Source organism: Pinus tabuliformis, chromosome 9 (genome assembly GCF_031772625.1).
Source record: "Pinus tabuliformis cultivar Carrire ecotype Pingquan chromosome 9, CPIR1, whole genome shotgun sequence".
NCBI classification, from domain to species: domain Eukaryota; kingdom Viridiplantae; phylum Streptophyta; class Pinopsida; order Pinales; family Pinaceae; genus Pinus; species Pinus tabuliformis.
This window is the reverse complement of record NC_142307.1, coordinates 70,480,736-70,503,741: the sequence shown is the minus strand read 5'-3', so window position 1 is coordinate 70,503,741 and position 23,006 is coordinate 70,480,736. Positions and strand designations below refer to the sequence as shown.

The window sequence follows — 23,006 nt, the reverse complement described above, 5'->3', positions numbered from 1 at the left end:
GGCCACCAAGCAATTGTCAATAGAGTCCCAAATGATCTTCCTTTCTTTGACTTCTCCCTTGGTCCATTTGTTCCTAGCAACAGCGGATGCATTTGAGGGAGGCTCAACAATCCCGCCTCTCACATGGTCCAACACTTCCTGCTCTTCTAATGTTAGATCGAGAAACATCTTCCATCCGTGATAGTCAGCCTTCTCACGGAGTTTGTCTTCAGCAGGGAGGTATGTTGAGGACCCCATGATTTCTTTAAGATAGCCTTGCCAACCTTCTCTTCGGTGATTGCTCTTGCTTGGGCTTTGTCTTCACCTCAGCTCTAATACCATGTTAAATTATGGTATGTTCTATGCTTAGAGCAGTTTACTTATTTTTCTTCTTATTAGCCACAGATTAGCAATCACATATACATTAAGTAAAGTGCAGATAGAACATTAAATGATCAATAGAAAACAAGCCAAGACAAGAGACACAAGATGTGGCAGCTAGCCAGGGACAAACCCCAATGCAGGGAAACCCTTTGATCAAATCTTCTTTTATCTTCAATAGTTCAGCAGAGAGAAATAGTACAAAATCTGAATTTTGTAATTTTATATCAGCAGCAGCAAACCCTAGATCAACAAAGTCAAACTTGGTCAAACTAGCTGAAATTGACCTCTAAAATACTTGGTCAATTTCCGGTCAACTTGTCTTCGAACAGCCTGAAGAAACAGCCCTTGAACAACCCCAAAAGTTCAGTCAATTTGCAGATTTCCGAAGTCAACTTGCAACCCTAAACTAGGGCAGTCAACACTGGTCAAACCAAAAGTCGGATCACCTCGATTTTCGTGCCAAAAATTGCAGCCTGCCTAAGAGAGGCAACCACACCCAATCCGCACTTCTGGAAGGTCGACGTTGGTCAAAGAGATAACCTGCTGCCCTAGCGTCCTTCTTTCTACATCTCCCTTTCCCTAGGACATCTTCCTTTCAGCCACACGTGTGAGAGAGAGAGAGGCTCCTTTTATGCGTAGGAGGGAGAGAGAGAAGATGAGTGAATTGAATTTTCCAAATGACGAGAATGCTCCTTGTATTTATATGCAAACGTTGAGGTTGAATAGACATCACTGTTGGGCTTCTGAGCCTACATAAGTTTGTTGGCCGACCTTGACAATTTGTCCATAATCAAAATAAATTCATATCTCCATAAATACTTATCGGAATCAGATGATCTTTAGATCAATCCTACACCTCTCGATGAGAGGAATCTAGGAAAAATATCAGAAGCCATAAATAAGGTGATCCACATGGAGTTTGGCCCTAGTTGCCAATTTTAACACAGTTGCAATGGCTCGTTTACATTGGCTATGTAATGGTTCGCAGCAATACAATGATCGTTGCACATGTTGAAAGATGTAACTAGTTTCGGTTTTCATAATTATACCATTATGTATTTTATGGAAAAAGCAAACGAAAAAAAAAAAAATATTTTTCAAAGCATGGGTTTCATGCTCAAAAGATTTTTTTACTATTATTATTTTATTAAATAGGCATGTTCTTCATGCTTCTAGGTTTTGTTGAGCCAAAGAGTCAAAGTCCTATTTGGACCTCTTGAAAGGAAAAAGGAAAAAGAATTTTTAATATGTAATTTTGGGTCAAAAACCCCTCTAGATGCCAAGTCAACCTACATGACAAATCGGCCCTGCCCCAATGGACATGTATGTTCGCACCCCTCTGGACGTTATAAATAGACGATGATATGAGCTCATTTGGACACACACTTGTATGTGTTTTGGATCTGAAATTTCGCAGAAGAAGAGAGACAAAGTTGAGGGACAAAGTCTAAAATAGAAGAAGAGTTTCTTCTTGAAATGAAATATGTGGAAATTATACCTTGGTACTTTTCTTGTTGTTGATATCTTGATGATGGATTTGTTGAGCAAAATGGAAGGTTTGACTTGGCATCTAGACGTGGAAGATTTTCTTTGGTCATGGGTCTTGGATGTCTCACTTTGATCTGATTTATAAGAAGAGATTTTGACTGGGTTTTCCCCTAAGAAAGGGGTTTTGCCCTGGCTGAGAGCCTATATTCTATGTCCTTTTGTTTTTGTGATCTTCATGTTTATGTTATAGTAATTGTTTGATAAATAAAGTAGAATAAATATTAATAAGAAGCCAACTTATTCACAAACAATTACTATGAAAGACAAATCTAATGAAAAATTGATAAGTCCCCTGATTTCTCAACATGGTTGCAGAGCTTAGGTTAGGTAAAAGGGGGTTGAAGATCACATACATTGGAAAACATTGAGATCTTAGTCGAATTGCTCTGTGGGATAATCAATATTCTAGGCATATCTTATCTATGGTTCATGAAGATTGAATACGATCTTATGACTGAACCTAATTTAACTTTCATGCTACATTCTGAAGAATTATTCCCTTGCATCTGTGATAACCTATGACATTGAAAGGTTCACATCTTTGGTCTCTCGATGATTCAGTATAACTACAATGACTCCCTAGATCGATGGCTCTAAGTTGACTAAGATCCACATTTCTTTTGTTTCTTGTGGCTCGTATGATATCATGGATCTTGGAAATCTCGTATCGTATCTAGTGATCGTGTTTGACGTAGCTCGTATCGCTTTATGAGGTGACTTCATTGAATCTCGCATATTTGTGGCATGTCGATATATAGCTTGATTGGATCAAGACTTAACTCTTGTAAGACTCACATTATGTGGCATCAGAAGATGCACAACTATGCTTATCACGGTGGCATTGTTTTGTTCTACAATTCAATCCCTGTTTTGATTTACAGAGGCAACGACATTGCATACATAGATCTGTGGGATTTTAAATAAGTGTGGCTCGATGACTATATTGTTGGGCCATTGCTCCATACGTTATAATGGCTCGAGAATATTGTGTCTACACTACAGGGAAATTGCTTACATTATCATGAACTGATTCAAAGGTTAAAAATACATGGCTCATCAAGCACAGAAATTTGATAACAGATATATTGTATGGCACGCAAAACTTGACAACAAGTCTGTGAAGATTGCAGTGGCTTAAAAGAGACATGGCATTGAGTCTACCTAGCAGTGATATATAATTGATATGTTGCGTAAAAAGCCGAGATGTGGATTGTTTAATCATTCCTATGGCAAAAGCAACAACTCAGTGTTATTCGCTCTATATGACAACGTTATATGGACAATAACTATAGTTTGGCAAGTCACAATAAAGAGCAGAACTGTGATTGTTATGGCAGAGATCTATTGTTCACTATGATGCATTATAAAGCATGGATATCGATTATAAGAAGAATCGGTCATCATATAGCCAACCTATAAGAAAGTGTTTTGGAATTGATGGACATAGCCAGAAAAGACATGTAAAGAAAGAATGGATCCTAGCATAGAAAGCTTAAGATGAAACTAACAAAAATATATGTACAATATTATTTCTTGTTATGTGTCTATAAGCATTAGAAAAGGTTTGAAAAATAATTACAATTTTGTAGCAAAATTTGCTAAAATCTAGGGTTTGTAGAAAGTTTTGGTATCTAGGGCTTGTAAACCCTAGATAAAACTTGGGTTGAAAAACCCTAGAAAAAAAAAACCATATATAATTGTTCCCTCATTAAAAAACCCTAGCACTTGATATCTAGGGTTTGAAAGAAAAATCGAGGGTATATGGTAAACCCTAGCAAGGGTGCAATTGGATTTGTCATCAAAACCCAAGGGCAGATATTTCCGCCGAAAGTAAAAACCTTATCAAGGGTACTATCAAGGAATTTAGGGTTTGTATTTAAGAACCCTAGGACTTCACCCTCTAAGTCACCATAGAAACCCTAGATTTGACATCATGCTCTTTTATTTGTATATTGTGCTTGGTTGTACCTGTTGAAAATTGTAGGTACATAAAGGAAGCTAGATAAGAAGGATGAAAATAAAAGCATTGATGAGCATGAAGGAATTGATACTAACAAAAGAGTAAGCATGCATCGTTGCATAGTCTTGATTTTGTATGGCATCATAAATAGAAGCACTTGATAGTAGAAAGATTGGAATCTACTTGTTTGGTTTGCTTTGGGAAAGATCATCTAGTTTAAAGAGAATGAGAAAAACAGGACCACATTTCATATTGTTATTCATCCTAGCATCTTCTAACATCATGTTGAGGGTAGTCATTCTGCAAAGAAGGATCATCAAGATCCTATAAAGAATCATCATTATGAAAGATTCTTGAAGTAGCATTATGACTAGTATATATATATATATATATATATATATATAGATATATATATATATATATATATATATATATATATGTATGTATGTATGTATATATATATATATATATATTCCATCTAGTTGGAAATAATATATCTAAAGGATGAAGGAATGCTAATGATCAAGTTAAAAAAAGTCTTTCTTTTCTTGGAAAAGAAAACTTATCTTTGACAGGTATAAGAAGCAATCTCAAGATGACTAGATGATTACATGTATGCATATTTGAAGTTATTCTTCCCTAGAGCATGGTTCATATCTACACGAATCATGAAGGAAGAATTGATTATGGATGTTCTTGGTAAGCCTTCCATGTCATTGCATGATGCTTAAAAGAAGTTTTGGAATGAATAGAGATCAAGACTCTCTCACAGATTGCATGAATATAACAATGTTGATCAACATCAAGTATAGTCTCTGGAAGAAAAGAAGTTAACCATGACAACTCCAAGAAGACATTACAGCTTGGTAATCAAGCTTGATCCTTGGGCACTCTGATGCATAAAGGAAGATTCGTGTGGAGATGGATGTTGATGTTTTGATGAGAAGGTCATCATGATGAGGTAAGTCTAATATTAATAATTATTGTTGGTTATCTGGTTAACATATTGTTTTGCTACCTGGAAGGATATTGCAGGAATATATGAAGAATGTTGAGGCAAGCTCAACATATTTGGCAACTATGAAGTCAAGATGTGTTCATCTTGGGATTAAAAAGTAGCAATGTGAGAAGATAACCTGAAGGTCAAGTTCGTACAACAACAAGGAGATCACTTTCATAAGGAAGCTATGATCAGCTTGAAGAGGCTCAATATAATTCCTTCATTGATGATGACAAGACAAAAGTGATGAGCAAGATTAATGACCTAAACCCTGTCACAAGTGTTAGAGGATGGCTCCATGATGTTCAAGAAGGTCTAAGTTCTCTGATAACATGATGATGTTCAAGAAGGAGCTTGTGTAGCAACAACTACTATGATCTCCACTAGAAGAACAAAATAATTGATGTTGGATACATCTCCCTAGTTGAGAAGGAGCTTGGATATATTCCCCTTATGTGTGGAAGAAATTGTATATCCTCCATGGTTGAGAGCGAGTGATGATGGACATGATTCTCTACTTCATCTGTCGTGCACTAGGCCATGACTAACAGTCATACGTCTAGTGAAGGCCATAAGGAGAGAATGGGGTCCTAAGGATTGGGTAAGCATTTGAGGGTGGTACTCCTTAAGGATAGATGTTTTGAAAGGTTTGACCTTAGTGATGGCAAACTTGTACTAGTCTGTATACCATGAGGTTGAAGTACTGACCAAATCATGGTGACATCTTGTTGTACCTTAGGCTAAATAGATCATATGATGGTACTGTTAGGATTGGTATCTTGGCAGGTAGCCTAGATGATACCTAGATCCTTGGTTGGGTTGGTACCTTGGCAGGTAGCCTAGATGGTACCTAGATCCCTGTTGGTGTCTTGGCAAGTAGCCTAGATGACACCTAGATCCCTACTGAGTTGGTGTCTTGGCCGAAATCCTAAATGACACTTAGATCCCTATTGAGTTGGTGTCTTGGCAGGTAGCCTAGATGACACCTAGATCCCTGTTGAGTTGGTGTCTTGGCAGGTAGCCTAGATGACACTTGGATCCCTGTTGAGTTGGTGTCTTGGCAGGTAGCCTAGATGACACCTGGATCCTTGTTGGGTTGGTACCTTGGCAGGTAGCGTAGATGGTACCTAGATCCCTTGATGGATTGATACCTTAGCAGTTAGCCTAGATGGTATCTAAATCTCTAGTATTATATATGTTGATTGTGATACTCTTCTTAGAACATTTCGGGACAACAACCAATTGTAGTATTGATCCTAAACTAAGATCCAACACCCTTGCAAAACACTGTTGAACTGATGTTTGCTTCTGCGTTTGTGATAGCCCTGGTTAGGGCACGTGTTGCAGCCCTAAACCCTTATGACAGTCCACAAACCAACCCTCAAAGGTTTGCAGCATTCCTAGTGAAGCCTCCTCTTTGTCCACGTTGCCTTCTGAGGGGCTAGTCCACCTTAACAGCCCTCTACGCAGCTCTTTCTGTGTGCCCAAACACACCTTCTTCTTCAGCGTTTTGTCCCTCTAGCTCTTCAGCCTTCACTACCCAGCAACTCGGCCCTTGAACAACAACTCGGACTTGTCTTGATAGCCCTCAAACAGTCCTAGGACAGTCCGCAAATCAACCCAGCAAACTGTCCTCTTCTTGATCCTCTCTTGCTGCGGCTAGGGCATCTTCATACCACCCTTAGGTAGGGTAGCATAGGGCTTCCTCTAGCTGCGAATTAGGGCTTCCCTTTGCTGCGGATTAGGGCTCTTCTAGCTGTAGATTAGGGCCTCTTATATCTGCGGCCAGATCTCCTACAAGTCTACGGCCAAGGCTATCCTAGATGACCCTTCTTTGGGCTGCGTAGAAGGCATCTCCTCTAGACCTCCTCTTCCACCAAAAACCCAAAACAAGTGGAGAGTGAGATCACAAGAGATGAGTGTTAAATGACTTGAAGTCCTCCTTTATTTATACTAAAATGTTGAGCACAAGTGGGGTTTATTTGGTTGTTGGCCGACCTTGACGAATTGTCCCATAACACTAATAAATTCATATCTCCATGAATATTTATCGGAATCGGATGATCTTTAGATCAATCCTACACCACTCAATGAGAGGGATCCAAGAAAAATATCAGCTGTCATAAATAAGATGACCCACATGGAGTTTGGCCCTAGTTTTCAATTCTAACACTCCCTCTCAACTAGGGAGAACTCCATCCGCTGACCCACATGTCTGACTATACTATCTCTGCCATCAGTGCCCTGCACTGCTCTGCTAATCTCTGCTCAGTTATGCTCTGCTCTGCTCTGTTGAACCATGAAGAAGAAGAATTGATCGAGAATGTCTCATACCATTCTCTAGTGACCCGAAGTCAATTTCATCTTACTGACCCGAAGTCAGTTTTATTGATCCCAGATCAATATCACAAGAGAGTGTCTCAAACCACTCATACTGATCCCAGATCAATGGAGGTCATCCTAGCATAGGGAGTACGATAGATACAACGATGCATCGATCGATAGTACTACTATGATCCCTAACCCCATTTCCCTGCTCATTGATCAGATGAGAGGTACTTCCCATGAGTCCCAGACTGCATGGGTAGGATGCCTCGACAGGAGAACTAATCATCCTGTCCACAGGAGAACGAATCATCCTGTCCATTGGTCGCCACAGGAGAACTAATCATCCTGGCCCACAGGAGAACTAATCATCCTGGCTCACAGTCGCCATGGGAGAACTAATCATCCCAGCCCACAAGAGAACTAATCATCCTATTCCATAGTTGCCACGGGAGAACTAATCATCCCGGCCCACAGGAGAACTAATCATCCTGTTCCATAGTCGCCATGAGGTATCACAAGGAAAGGTTGAACTTGTCACCCTGTACATAGCGCACCACCAGGGGAGGGTGAGTCGCCCTGTGGTCGTATGTCACTCCAGTAAGTACCCCAAGCCCCCCAGAGCTCCCAAAGCTCAATGCATGCAACATGTAGGACCCTTATACGAAGGTCTCTCAACGACTCCAAGTCGTTCAGGAAAATCACAGATTTGACCTTTCCCCGGGGCTTTGACAAAGTGTCTGCAACCTGTACATCAGTCTCAATGCGATGGAGCCTCCTCGCTCATCGACTTACCATATCCCAGATAAGGTAGTATCTGATGTCTATCTGCTGGAGCAATCATCGAATACGGGATTCCTCAATAATCGAATCCCCCCCTGGTTGTCACAAAGAATCACAGTGGTATTCATCATGTGTACAAACAACTCACTGATGAGCTTCCACAACCAAGCAGCTTCACACGAGATCATACTCGTAGCTATGTATTCGGTCTCGGTGGTGCTTATAGCAACCGACTTCTGCTTCCTTCTCATCCATGATATCGAAGCAGAATCCAGAGAGAACCAACACTAAGAAGTGCTCTAGCGATCCTCCACACTGCCTACCCAGTCAGCATTCGAATAATCATGCAGCTTCATATTTCCGGCAGTGTATCTCAATCCATGAGAGATTGTGCCTTGAAGATATCTTAGAAGATTCTTGGCACCAATCTAGTGAGGCTCAACCAAATATGAGCTCAGCATGCTAACTGCAAAGCATATATATGGACGGAAGTTCATCAAGAACATCAATGCAGATGAGTTTATGAAAATCAGAGGCATTTCCCAGATATCGGCTCCAAGTATAATCCCACGATTGTTTCCATCTCAACCAAATTGGTGAGAGCACCCTTCTATCTGTTGAAAAGCTTTGGGGCACTACAATTAATAAGCCAGATTCCCAAAGATCTGAAGGAGAGGGCCAATACAAGATAACGCTTCTTTATCTTATCAGAAACAACATTTGATTCTTCATACCTGGGGTTCCTTGCTTTCTCTGAAGAGTTGATCGTTTCCTTAATGACCTGCATTACTTGTCATTCCTCTGATCATTGAAGATGTCCCTGGAATGATTGTTATCATCATCAAGTCATGTGTTCCTGCCATTCAGACACTCCTTCACATAATGGCCGAACTAGTTATTTGCCTTTCCTTCCACCTTGAGATCCGGTCTTCTCAATGAAGTGATCTTTAGGTAGGCCATATTCCGCTGCACCATACTAATAATATTCTCTGCTTAAATTTCACCCTCGGTGAATTTGAAGAGGGATGAGGAACTCATTGATCCTTTTGTCCTTTCCTAACTGTCTTTGGTGATTGCTCTTTCACTCTTGCTTGGGCATTGTCTTCACCTCACCTCTGATACCATGTTAAGTTTAGGTATGTTCTATGCTTAGAGCAATTTATTTAAATTTTCATAGTTAGCTCAATATCTTTTCCAGATTAGTAATCACATCAGCATTAAAGTAAACTGCAGATAGAACATAAACATAAATCGCAGAAGACAAGCCAAGACAAGAGGACACAAGATGTGGCGCTAGCCAGGGACAAACCCCAATGTGGGGAAACCCTTGATCAATTCTTCTTATATGTTCTTCAATAATTCAGCAGAGATAGAGAGAGAGAGAGAGATAATACATTTACAACAGAAGTCAACTCTTTGACTTATCTAGATAAGAACATAGATCATCTCTAAGAAGATGATACATGAGATCAGTTGAAGACAAGCTGCTTCAACTGATTCTCCATTATGCTACATCTCGTCATCATGCTGCACCCATTCACTGAGCTACTCGTCACGGAAATGCAACCAGTCATGGTCGTACCCATCACGATGCACTATGTTGCACCACTCACAGTTGTACCCATACATGCTGATGTACATACTACATACTACCTCCACTATGCAACAGTTGTACCTATACATGTTGTTGTACATACTGCTTCCACTGCAACAGTTGTACCTATACATGTTGTTGTACATACTGCTTCTATCCCATAATATGTCCAGCATATCATACCCAAACATGGCCCTGCTGTCACCTACAGCAACGGCAGCTAGGTGACCTATCAAGACAGCAACCAATTGTAGTATTGATCATAAACTAGGATCCAACACCCCTGCAAAACATTGTTGAACTGATGTTTGCTTCTATGTTTGTGACAGCCCTGGTTAGGGCACATGCTGCAGCCCTAAACCCTTATGACAGTCCACAAACCAACCCTCAAAGGTTTGCAGCATTCCTAGGAAAGCCTCCTCTTTGTCCACGTTGCCTTCTAAAGGGCTAGTCCACCTTAACAGCCCTCTATGCAGCTCTTTCTGTGTCCTAAGGCCTACGGCCTAGCACTATCATGAGACAGTCCCTACACATGCCCAAACACACCTTCTTCAGCGTTTTGTCCCTCTAGCTCTTTGGCCTTCACTACCCAGCAACTCGGCCCTTGAACAACAACTCGAACTTGTCTTGATAGCCCTCAAACACTCCTAGGATAGTCCGCAAATCAACCCAGCAAACTGTCCTCTTCTTGATCCTCTCTTGCTGTGGCTAGGGCATCTTCATACCACCCTTAGGTAGGGTAGCGTAGGGCTTCCTCTAGCTGCGAATTAGGGCCTTCCCTTTGCTACGGATTAGGGCTCTTCTAGCTACGGATTAGGGCTCTTCTAGCTACAGATTAGGGCCTCTTAGATCTGCGGCCAGATCTCCTACAAGTCTGTGGCTAGGGCTCTCCTAGATGACCTTTCTTTGGGCTGCGTAGAAGGCATCTCCTCTAGACCTCCTCTTCCACCAAAAACCCAAAACAAGTGGAGAGTGAGATCACAAGAGATGAGTGTTAAATGACTTGAAGTCCTCCTTTATTTATACTAAAACGTTGAGCACAAGTGGGGTTTATTTAGTTGTTGGCCAACCTTGACGAATTGTCCCATAACACTAATAAATTCATATCTCCATGAATAATTATCGGAATCGGATGATCTTTAGATCAATCCTACACCTCTCGATGAGAGGGATCCAAGAAAAATATAAACTGCCATAAATAAGATGACCCACATGGAGTTTGGCCCTAGTTGCCAATTTTAACAGATCCGAATCACTGTGCTAAAGGTTTGAGCTCATAACTGTTCTCCATTCAATCTGAGCTCTCTTACTGTGTCACTGCTCCAATGTTGATCTCCTTTCCACACAAAACGCAGAGATATTACTGAGCTTTCCTTCGTATCTTATCATCGAAATTTAAGAAGAGAAATTTGAACTGTATAGTGTAACATGATACCCTGAAACATATTCTCCAATATAGAGATTCGATTACTATATCCTTTACTGAAATAACCCGAACATGATGACTATGATACTTCTCTGAAATCTCAAAAATTGCGAGGTACTGTGACTGTAATTACCACCAAAATCTCAGAGGTATCTGAGTCCTCTGCTCTGTCTTTTTGCGAAGATCATTGCCACGTATTTATAGTATTTTGTCCTCCATAATTAGCTGACATGATAGTGTGAAGAGGTGTGTTTGTTGATGCAAGCCGACATGACTTATATTTAATTTGCAGGATGACATGACTGTGTTTGTACATCGTTTATCTTGCAGACTTCTTTGTGCTTGTCTTGGAGGATTGTGCTTGTCTTGGAGGGCCTTTTAGACTAGTATACATTTACACATAGGCTCAAGAAGAGCTCCTTATACATGACTTTGACTCTTTGACTTTCCTAGACCTATGAAATGAGCAAGAAACTCATTCTTATCATTTACAAAAATAATATTTCTTTTTCTTGACAAGTACAAAGATCAAATACATTTGTAAATACTGAACCTAGTTACACTTTCTTCAACAGTACCGTTTGCACAATGATGAATACCTCCCTAGTTAAGACGGAGTGTTGAAAGATGTAACTAGTTTCGGTCTTCATAGTTGTACCATTATGCATTTTATGTAAAAAGCAAAAGAAGAAGAAAAGATATATATTTTTCAAAGCATGGGTTTCATGCTCAAATGATTTTTTTATTATTACTATCTTATTATATAAGCATGTTCTTCATGCTTCTAGGTTTTGTTGAGTCAAAGAGTCAAAGTCTCATTTGGACCTCTTGAAAGGAAAAAGGAAAAACATTTTTTAATATGCAATTTTGGGTCAAAAACCCCTCTAGATGCCAAGTCGGCCCTGCCCCAATGGACATGTTTGTTTGCACCCCTCAGGACAGTATAAATAGAAGATGATATGAGCTCATTTGAGCACACACTTGGATGTGTTTTGGATCTGAAATTTCGCAGACGAAGAGAGACAAAGTGGAGAGACAAAGTCTAAAATAGAAGAAGAGTTTCTTCTTGAGATGAAATATGTGGAAATTTTTCCTTTGTACTTTTCTTGTTGCTGATATCCTGATGATGGATTTGTTGAGTAGAAATGGATGATTTGACTTGGCATCTAGAGGTGGAAGTTCTTCTTTGGTCATGGGTCTTGGATGTCTCACTTTGATTTGATTTATAAGAAGAGATTTTGGCTGGGGTTTCCCATAGGAAAGGGGTTTTGCCCTGGCTGAGAGCCTATATTCTGTGTCCTTTTGTTTCTGAGAACTTCATGTTTAAGTTATAGTAATTATTTGATAAAATAAAGCATAATAAATATTAATAAGAAGCCAACTAATTCACAAGCAATTACTACGAAAGAGAAATCAAATGAAAAATTGACAAGTCTCCCAATTTCTCAACAACACAGTGATTCGATACATCCTTTTTGATGACTCGCATTAACTACAGAGGCTTGCATATCTGCAGGAATACTTAACTCTGTGATTCAACATACTTCACTACAATGGTCCGGATTGATATAAAGTGATTCGATCACGTCTCTATCATGACTGTAATGACTCACTACATTACTACGTAGCTCATATTCCTTGCTATGACTCGCATTGGAAGCTTGCTCATGGTATCTGTGGCTCGGTAGCCCATAGTTATTTGCATATGACAGTACAGTGGCTCGTTTAAATCGATTGCATTGCATACATGTTTGTGGTCTCACACCTTCTGTGATGGCTCGATCATCTACAGTAGCTCACATTACTATTGATATATCTTTGTAGTTTGTTCATATGTCTATGACACTATAATTTATGATTGAATAACCCTGAATCTTGATACAGTAATCATTGAACAGTGATCTTTAATCAATACAACTAGCTCTGTGGCTCGCTTCACCAACTAGCTTTGGTATCTCTGAGTGACCATGCTTATGAGTAACTCGTTCAGTGGCACATAACAAAGGTAGTTCGCATTTCACTATAGCTCATTACCTGTGGCCCGAATTGACTGTGATCTCGCAAGCCCGGTCTTGCTCTGAGACATCTCCAATGGTCTCGCTATTCTACAATGACTATGGTCTCGCTATAATCTGCATTCTATAGTGGCAATGGTTTCGCTAACATATACAGTGGCATGGTCTCATATGACAGTGACAAAGACACTGGTATATTGTGAAGTGAAAACAACTAGATGTTGACCCTAATGAATACCCATTGGGCAGCAACCTTGGAGTTAACCTTGACAGTGATAATCTTACAGCAGTAATACCTATTGATAATGACTTGGGACAGACAGTGGCTCAATGATATACTTTGTGGCTCGTGAATCGGCTGATAAAGGGGACATAAGATGATAGGTGCCCGAGAACAATCCCAGAATTCACAAAAAATAAGGGAAAATTGAACTTACAAACGTCCACTTCGTCATCTATATCCTTTTCCGTGAAGGATTCGACTTGATTTTGGCCGGGGCGCTTCTGTCTTTTGCCAACAACCTCCTGGCCTGGGCGTTTCCGTTCTTTGCTGACGAACTCTCTTCTTTGCTTGCCTCGCCCCATTGCTCCGACGCAATCACCAGTAAGGGACTCAGTGAGTTAGCCTTGCCTGCTCAGCTATACCAAACCAGATTTAGTATATAAGTGCTGGCTCGTTTCATGAATAAAATCAACTTCCACTACAGTCGAGCATAAAATCGACTCCCTCTTCATTCAAATATAAAAATAAGATAGATTTCCATTTTGTTCGAAAACAGGAATAAGATTAACACGGGAATCGACGAACTCGAGAGGCGTTGGGTTTAGGGTTCTAAGGATTTTGTGTTAAACAGAAAACCTTATTTTTGTTTTTTCGGGGAAGTCTCCTTCCACGGTGTTTTAGGCTCCTCGAAAAGAATTTTTTTCATCAATGATTTATGATTAATTAATGGAATTTCTTTATGGTTAATCAAAATAAAATAATTAATAGACTTTAATATTAAAATGGTTTGTTAATAAATTAATGGAATTTTTTGATGGTTAATCAAAATAAAATAATTAATAGATTTTAATATTAAAATGGTTTGTTGGTTAATTAATGAATTAAGATCATTCTTGTAGATGAAGATATAGACAAACTGAACACAGAGCCTTATACAAAATCTTAACATTTGTTAAGATAGAAAACAACTTAGTCAAAGTGGGTGAGAGGAAAAAATGAGTCGGAGGAGACGAAAGTGGAGACCCGACAAGGGTTAGGGTTTGGGCTAGAGTACTGAAGCCTGAAGCATTTTCCCCATGTGCCTGTGCCGTTCTGGTCACTCTGTTTTTCGTACGCCTAACGTCATTTCACCCCAGCCATCCCCCATTGCGGTTAGGCTTTTACCCTTCTGTTTTTCACCGCCCTCTCCTCGACCTACTCCACCTGCTCCCGGTCTCAACAGCGACGGGCTCAAAAAAAATTACAGCGGCAGCTGGCGCAGGACTTTCGGGGCGGTTATGGAGGACCTTGTGGATTATTCGGAGGACCCATTAGAGGGCGCCCCCATCTGGACATCCCCCCATGCAAACCCGGCAGGCTTGTTCCCTTACAGCTGCGAGCTATCCGACACCATAGCGACGTTGCCCTCGATCTTAGGACCCTCGTGCTCAGTCGTTACCCTCCCAGAGGTCACCCCCTCCTGGCCGGCCTTTACAACTCCACCTCTGTCACCATCCACCCTAAATTTTGTGGCCCGTTCCATAGGCCCTAACCTAGCCGACTCCTCCACAGGCTACACATCCTTCCCACCATCAGCCAGTTCCCACAACCCCTCTGCTGCTCTATCCAGCGAACCCTTGGCCACTTCAGTTGGGTTTCATCTGGTAGTGAATTCTTCGGCCCCCCCATCCGGCAGTTTCACCGAGGTCCCTCCCATCTCCGGAGCCTTCCCCTCTGGGCCTATTTTAAATCCTCCTAACCCTCCTTCAAACCCTCTTTCGAGAGGCTCTCAGCAGGCCCACTCTGATGCAGGGCACAGGCCAAGTAAGAAGCAGAGGTGCGTAAGACCTAAAGCACAGGACGTAATACTCAGTTTGGGTGAGGATATTCAGTGGGGAGACACCATGGATACTGCGGACAGAGTTCTGGTTGGAAGAGTACAGGGACGGAATTATACTGCGGCCTGGTTGAAGCAATGGACGGCCGAAGTATGGGGACATCATCTGGCCGAGCTTCCCTTTGTCCAAACCTTCATCAGGGGTTAGTTCGCATTAAGATTTGCAAGAGTCGAGCATACAAACTGGGTCTTGTCATCAGTCTGGCATATTGAACAAGCTCCAGTCCTCTTGCACTGGTGGAATCCCCTCTTTGATCCATAGAGAAAGCAACTTGGGGCTGACCCCCTTTGGGTTCGTCTACCAGGACTACCCCTGTAGTTCTAGTCCGAAGACATATTTTAGTGCATCGGGAATGCCTTAGGTACATACCTAGAACATGAAAAATCCTTCCTTTCGACCGGCATTATGGCTTACGCAAGGATACTGGTACACTTAGATACCATGGAGGGCTTACTAGAGCACATTACCCTGCAATGGAGAAATTTTTCAAGGCAACTGATATTGGATTATGAAGGGGTGCCCTTCAGGTGCAGGAGATGCCATAAGGTTGGTCATCTCTTTCGGGACTGCCCACTTAATAGCAAAGCAAGAGCAAGGGAGTCCGGCAAGGCAATTCCGACAAGGGAACCACAATCGCAAGGGGAGTATCCCCCCTCTGGAGATGTAGAGATTCATGCTAACCCTGAAGCAGCTAAGGAGACACCTGCAAAGGAGGCCCCGAAGAAGCGCGGAAAAACACCTCATCGGCCTCCCTCTCCTCCACTCACGAGGGCAAGGGCAGCTGTCGAGGTTGCATTATCTTCGAGTATGAGTACTTCTTTACCTTGCTCTATTCATATTTTTGCTCTGTCTGAAAGTATCGCTCTTTCTGCTTCTGTTATTAATAAGGACACAGTCAGCATCACTCAACCCCCCATTTCTTTGGCTTGCCCCCTCCATAACCCCCCTCCCACTTTCTCTATCACCCCACCTTCCCTCCCGGACTTTCCCCCTCGCATAACCCCTGCTCTTGAGCCTGGGCCACCTTCCCCTAGATACCTGACTCGATCCAAGGTGAAAATTCAAGCCCCTGACCATTTTGGTATCGACCTGGATACAACCCCCATCCCACCAAAACCTCCTCGAGGACGTCCTTCCTCTCTCTCCAAAGCAAAGTTGCAGGCCGGAGAAGAGATTGCTTCAAGGAAACAAAACACCATCCACAGGGCACTGAGAGCTTTGAACACCTTGGCCAACCCCCCTCCATGAAGTTGTTCTCATTCAATTGTAGAGAGCTAGTTAGGCCTAACAAAAAACCAGCACTTCGAAGACTGATCTCTGCTGAATCAGTCGATGTAATCCTTCTTCAAGAAACCTTGGGTACTGTTGAATCCATCTCCCATCTGCTTGAATCGATGCTCCCGGGTTGGTCCTTTCTAGCACTTGATGCAAATGGACGATCGGGTGGCATTGCACTGGGATATAACACCCGATCCATCAACCTTTGCAATAGCTAGGGAGGCTCTGGGCATATTGGGGCAGACATTTACTCAGCCGATCTGGGCATTGAGATCAGGCTTATTAATGTGTATGGGCCTTGCCATCATTGGCCAGATTTCTGGGATCATTTTCTGAGCTCTGACATAATGCAAAAGGACCACTTAATCCTGGGAGGGGATCTAAACTTCTCCATAGGCCTCTCTGAATCATGGGGACATTGTGCTCAAATTGATCCCCTATCAGCTTATTTTGAGAACATCCTGGAAACCCATAGTCTGTTGGACATCCCTTCAGCAAAGTTGCAGCCCACCTGGAGGAATAACAGAGTTGGGGAAGACAGCCTAGCCAGAAGACTTGACCGCTTCCTTATCAAGGAAGGCCTTTTGAACATGGGTCTTAATTATAGACAATGGGTGGGATCGGGAGGAATATCAGATCATCTGCCTATATATTTTGAAATAAGAGGGGGGATTGATAAGCCTAAGGGTCCTTTCAAATTCAGCTCTTCCTGGCTAAAGGATGCATCTTATGCCTGCATGGTCACAGATTATTGGAAGGCCCACCCCCCTGCTGATGGAGGGCATATAGCAGAGGGTTTTTCTCATAACCTAAAAGAGCTGAAGAGACTCTCTAAAATATGGGCACATAACAAGAGAGTACAGGATGACCAAACCCTAAGGGATACCGAAGCAGAGATTGCTGACTTCAAAAACAATCAGGGAGGAGTTTTCACCTCGATTGAACATAAGGATAAGCTCACATCCTTATACTCTAAGAGATGCAAAATATTAAAGGATAGAGAAGAATCGTGGAGATTGCGAAGCAGGGAAATCTGGCTGCTAGAGGGAGATGATAACACGAAATTCTATCACAAATTTTCAAATGGCCGGAAAGCAATCAACACCATATGGTAGCTCACGAATGAGCAAGGAAACACAGTAAACACCTTCCCACACCTTGCATCCTTGGCCTCATCACACTTTAAGCAGATTTACAGAGCTCCCACTAATGCCACCCTTGCTGAAATCATTCGAGTGGCACAGTTATTTCCCTATTTTGTGGATTAGGAGGATGCAATGGAATTGACCAAGGAAGTCACTCTTGGTGAACTTGAAGCCACTCTTAAATGGTTCAAGCGAGACAATATCCCAAGGTTGGATGGATGGTCAATGGAGTTCTATTTGGATTTCTTTGAGACACTGGGTGCAGACCTCCTCAAGGTTGTCGAGGATACCAAGATCAATGGCAAGATGTATGAAGCTTACAACTCTACATTCATTGCCCTCATTCCAAAACCGATAATCCGACCTCCTATGATGACTTCTGGCCCATATCATTATGCAATTGTATTTATAAAATCATGGCCAAGATCATAGCCAATCAACTTCGCCCCATCCTATCCTCCCATATCTCACCTGAGCAATTTGCCTTCTTGCGAGATCGACAGATCCATGAGGCGGTTGGAATTGCACAGGAGGTGATGCACTCTCTACAGTCCAAGAAAATGAAAGGTATGATTCTAAAGGTCGATCTCTCAAAATCTTTTGACAGAGTAAGCTGGATGTATATAAGAAGAATCGCACCTTAAAGGAAATGGCTAATTGTATGCTTCAATCTAAAGGACTTAGTCTTAATTATTGGGCAGAAGCAATTAACTGTGCAAATTACATAATAAATCGCACTCCTACTAAGGTTTTAAAGAATATCACTCCAGAAGAACATGGAGCTCAATCAAACCAGATGTAAGTCACTTTCGTGTTTTTGGAAGTGAAGCATGGGCCCATATTCCAGATGAGAAACATAAAGCTTTAGAACCTAAGAGTGAAAAATGTATTTTTGTTGGATATTCTGAAGATGTCAAAGGATATAGACTTATTCCACTTAAGTCCAAAAATGTTATCATTAGAAGAGATGTAAAGTTTGCTAAAAATATATCAGCCTGCGAGCCTAGTTCGGCGGATGTGCCACCTCTCCCTATCTCTTCTACTTTTGAAAATATTTCTTCTTCAGATGATGAAAGCGGGGATGAAAATCCTCCCCCAGCTTCTCAGGATCCTCCTTCAGCTCCTCAGCTTCCAAAATGGGTTCGTGCTACTCGGGATGCAGCAGATGATCTTGCCGGTGATCCTACAGATCAGCGACGTACACGTTCTCAGTTCGAGAGAGCCTCTTCTTTACTGGATCAAGCTTCAGTGAACTATGATCCTGACACCTTTGCAAAAGCTTCAGGCCATCCAGATTGGGAAGCAACTATGAATGAAGAATATCACTCATTATTGGCAAATGATACATGGGATCTTGTTCCTCTACCAAAGCGACGAAAACTTGTTAGATGCAAATGGGTTTACAGAACCAAGTATGGACCAGATGGGAAAGTTGACAAACATAAAGCTCGTCTTGTTGCTAAGGGTTTTTCACAAGTTGAAGGCATTGACTATACTGAAACCTTCTCCCCTGTTGCCAAAATGAACTCTATCCGCCTTGTTCTTTCCCTTGCTACCTCTTTCAAATGGGAAGTCCATCAGATGGATGTTAAATCCGCCTTCTTGCATGGGGACTTGCATGAAGAAATCTATATGGAACAACCTATTGGCTTTATACAAATAGACTCCAGCCTTGTATGTCGGCTTAAGAAATCCCTTTATGGTCTCAATCAAGCTCCTCGAGCTTGGTATTCCAAAATGGATAACTTTCTTTTAGAAAATGGCTTTTCTAGGTGTCATTCTGACAATACTGTCTACACCAAGAAAGTGGGCAAGTCCCTTATCATTCTTGTTCTTTATGTTGATGATCTTATCCTGACTAGTAGTGATCCCAACCTTATAAACCATGTGAAGTCTAGCCTTAAAAGAAAGTTTGAAATGACAGACTTAGGACACTTACATTATTTTCTCGGTCTTCAAGTCTTGCAATCCAAGGAAGGTATTTCCCTTTCTTAGTCCAAGTATGCCTGTGATATTCTACGCCATTTTCACATGGAAGCCTGTAAGCCAGCCCCTTCTCCCTTTCAGTCTGGAGTCAAACTTTCAGTCACTTGTACTTCTCCTGAAGTTGATGCTACCTTATACCGTCAACTTGTAGGAAAACTTTTGTATCTAACCCATACTCGTCCTGACCTTTCCTTCATTGTTGGCCTTGTTGCTCGGTTTATGCAAAACCCACGTGAAAGTCATTGGAAAGAAGCTAAAAGAATACTTCGTTATGTTCGAGGTACAGTTCAGTTTGGGATTCATTACAGTGTCGAAGAATCTCCTCTATTGGTTGGTTTCACTGATTCCGATTGGGCTGGTGACCCTGATGATCGGAAGTCTACTGCAGGTTATGTTTTCACTCTTGGTTTAGGACCTATTACATGGGCTTGCAAGAAACAAGGTGCCATTTCTCTTTCTTCAGCAGAAGCAGAGTATCGTGGTGCAGTAGAAGCTAGTAAGGAAGCTGTTGGGATCACGATTGTCGTTACACCAAAACCCGCAGGTGTTAGTAAACGGACGCATCGCCAGAGTTAACGGATCCTTGAGAGGCGGTTAGTCCATGTCACGAAACACACGGGGAGTGTTGGATTATCCAATGCCTAATCTTCAACGGTTGGGTAAACTGGAACGTGAACAGTCATCAAGAAGATGAACTGATCCGTCCCATTTTATGTATATAAACAATAGTTATCTAATGAAATAATCAGTCAGTTTTCTTCTGCCCATTTTGGAGTTACCCTGGCCTGACATGGTATCAGAGCGTAGGTCCCAGATTCCTTGTAACTCCCTTATCTCTGTCCTGAGCGCTCCTCTGTCCTGAGCGCTCCTCTGTCCTGAGCGCCTCTGTCCTGCGTCTCAATGATGTTGATTCTCTGCGCATGAAGTGTCGGTTATACCTTGACTGGTTGCATCAGTGATACCCCTTTTTCGCTGCCTCTCCACACAATTTTTTATCCTTCCTGAACAGCTTCAATCTCTGCAACTACCTCTCGATTACCGTTCAATTCTCGACTCCCTTGGAGCACTGCACCTGAAGCATTCCATTCTACTTGGCGAAGTTATGCTCATTACATCCTGACCTACCACAAATCCAATCACCAAATTTCCACTCCAGAAGTGGCGCATTGATTATTTAGCGGCATATCCTCAAAATCATCTGCCTCGCCCTCGGCATTGGCGTCCATCATATCTACATCTGAAGAAAGCCTATCCCAATCGGACGCATCATCTTCGGACGGATCCTCCTCAAGGTCTTGTGTGTCAAGTGCTGCTCTCCATACACTGCCGTCATACCATACAACAGCATCTATTACTGGGCCCTTGTCTTCATAGCAATCCGCTTGTTTCTAAAGATAATCAACTCTGTTTTGAAGATCTTCACGCTCCTTTTTTAATGTGCTACTGCCAGGTTTAGGGTGTTTCTGATCAAATGCCGCGAGCTTACTTAAAGCCTCCAGTGTGGCTTCCGCATGTTTCTCTTCCCATTTTTTCTTTCGTTCTTTCTTTAAGCGAGCAGTCAATGTCTCTGTAAAAAGATCATATACCAACTTATAGCCTACTCGCCACTCTCCAGAGGGATTCTTCCAATAATCACCCCTCTCCCATCATAAGTAGGGTGTGTCTCGAGAAATTTCTGTGCACCGATCTCCTGCTTCGGCATCAAGCTGGCAATGAAGGTGGACTCGCTCATCTTAAATGTGGGTAGAGCTCCATTATCAGAGGCTATTGTGCTAGCACAAGGCATGGTCCTCCTGATGGATTGAAGTCGCTCTGTAATCTGTGAGTCCCTTAAGTTTGAGAATGCCGATATATGACAAGAGAGATGATTTTAACTTCAGTATGGCGGTTCTGGTATAATGTTGTGTTGTTGATTTTAACTTCAATATATATTTATGATGGCGGTTTTGGTATAGCGTTGAGCAGTTTGTTGACTTCATGATATTACACAGTTTAAATAATTCAAAGCGTTTGTATATCATTCAAAATATTGCGGTGTTTCCAGAATGTCTTATATACCAAAGCATTTGTAGTATTGATATATTGAAGTGATATATTAATAGAATGAAGTGATATATTGAAGTGATCCATTGCGCATTTTTCAAAACATAGTAGTATTGCAGTGATATGTACAATGAAATGCTGATGCTTTTAGCAAAATATTAGAGGGATTTGAAGGCTGTAACGTAAGGATTTTTTTAGCAGAAGTAATTTTTTACAGAATGCATTCAATCATCTCTATGGTAGGAATAGTTCTCACTGGCAAGGAGAACTATACTGAATGGTCTTGGATGGTAAAACACACCCTCATCTACAATGAGTTGTGGAAAGGAGTGTGTGTCGGAGAAGAAGACAAAGACCCTGTGCAGCCTACATCAGATAAAGAACTTGTCATTTGGGAAAACAAGAACAACAAAGCCTATGCATTGATCGTAGCATCTGTAAATGAAGAAGTAAGTCGTCATATTTCATCCTATTCCACTGCCTCTGAAGCTTTACAAAAGCTGAAAGAACTCTATGATTCACATTCTGCACTTGAAGTTGTTCAGCTCATGATTAAACTCTTCACTCTTGAACTGAAAAATAATGATCCTCTTGCTCTTGCATCTGAAATAAAGTCTATAATGCATGATATTAAATCCACTAAGGTTGAGCTGGATATCTCTCTTATTGCCTTTCTCAAAGCACTCTATCCTACCTACTCCAATTATCTTGAGTCATTACAAGCAAATGGAAATCTTAAAGATATAACCTTTGACTCTCTTGTGAAAAAGTTTGCTGAAAGAGAGAAAGCCTTTGGAAAGAAGACAGTCCATGAATCTTCTGAAGAGACTGTTTGCCTTGCTCATAAAGAAAAGCATCCTGCTCAAGATTCTACAAGAGGAAGAGGTGGACGAAGAGGAAGAGGAAGATACTTCAGAGGCAGGGGGGGCAGACATTCTCAAGGAGAAAAGGCAGATCTGCATTGCATTCGCTGCAAACGAAATGGATCACATGATGGTTCTACATGCAAGCTACCATGGGACAAAATTGAGCAAAGAAGAAATCAGCAGAAAGGTAAAACTGATGATACAGACAAAGGTAAAGCACCTGAATCCGCTCACTATATTGAGGCACAATGTAACATTGGAGTAAATGAAGATTTGTTTAATGCTTCACTTGCTTCTTCGAAAAATGATTGGCTGCTTGATTCGGGAGCAACCTGTCATATGACTCATAGGAAAGATTTTTTTGAAGATTTCACTGACAATGTTGATGGAGCAGTATATTTTGCAGATCAGTCAAAAATCAAGCCATCAGGGCTTGGCACAATCAGGCTTAAACTGCCTGGTCTTCCAGACTTTCTTCTGGACCATGTTCTATATCTCCCACAGCTCAAGAGAAACTTGTTGTCCCTGGTCCACATCCGCCAGCAAGGTCACTCCATTCATATGTTTGATGGAA

The 23,006-nt window shown here is 41.6% G+C and overlaps 1 protein-coding gene across 1 annotated transcript in view; it reads right to left on the bottom strand.

Annotated features, from left to right (window-relative positions):
• The window catches only part of LOC149147153 (protein THALLO-like), a 202,524-nt gene extending 188,609 nt beyond the window's left edge, over positions 1–13,915 (bottom strand). The window contains 1 exon segment of the mRNA XM_089445003.1: positions 13,452–13,915. Coding sequence (XP_089301129.1) covers positions 13,452–13,599 — 148 coding nt within the window. The 5' untranslated portion in view covers positions 13,600–13,915.
• Between the last annotated feature and the right edge of the window lie 9,091 nt (positions 13,916–23,006).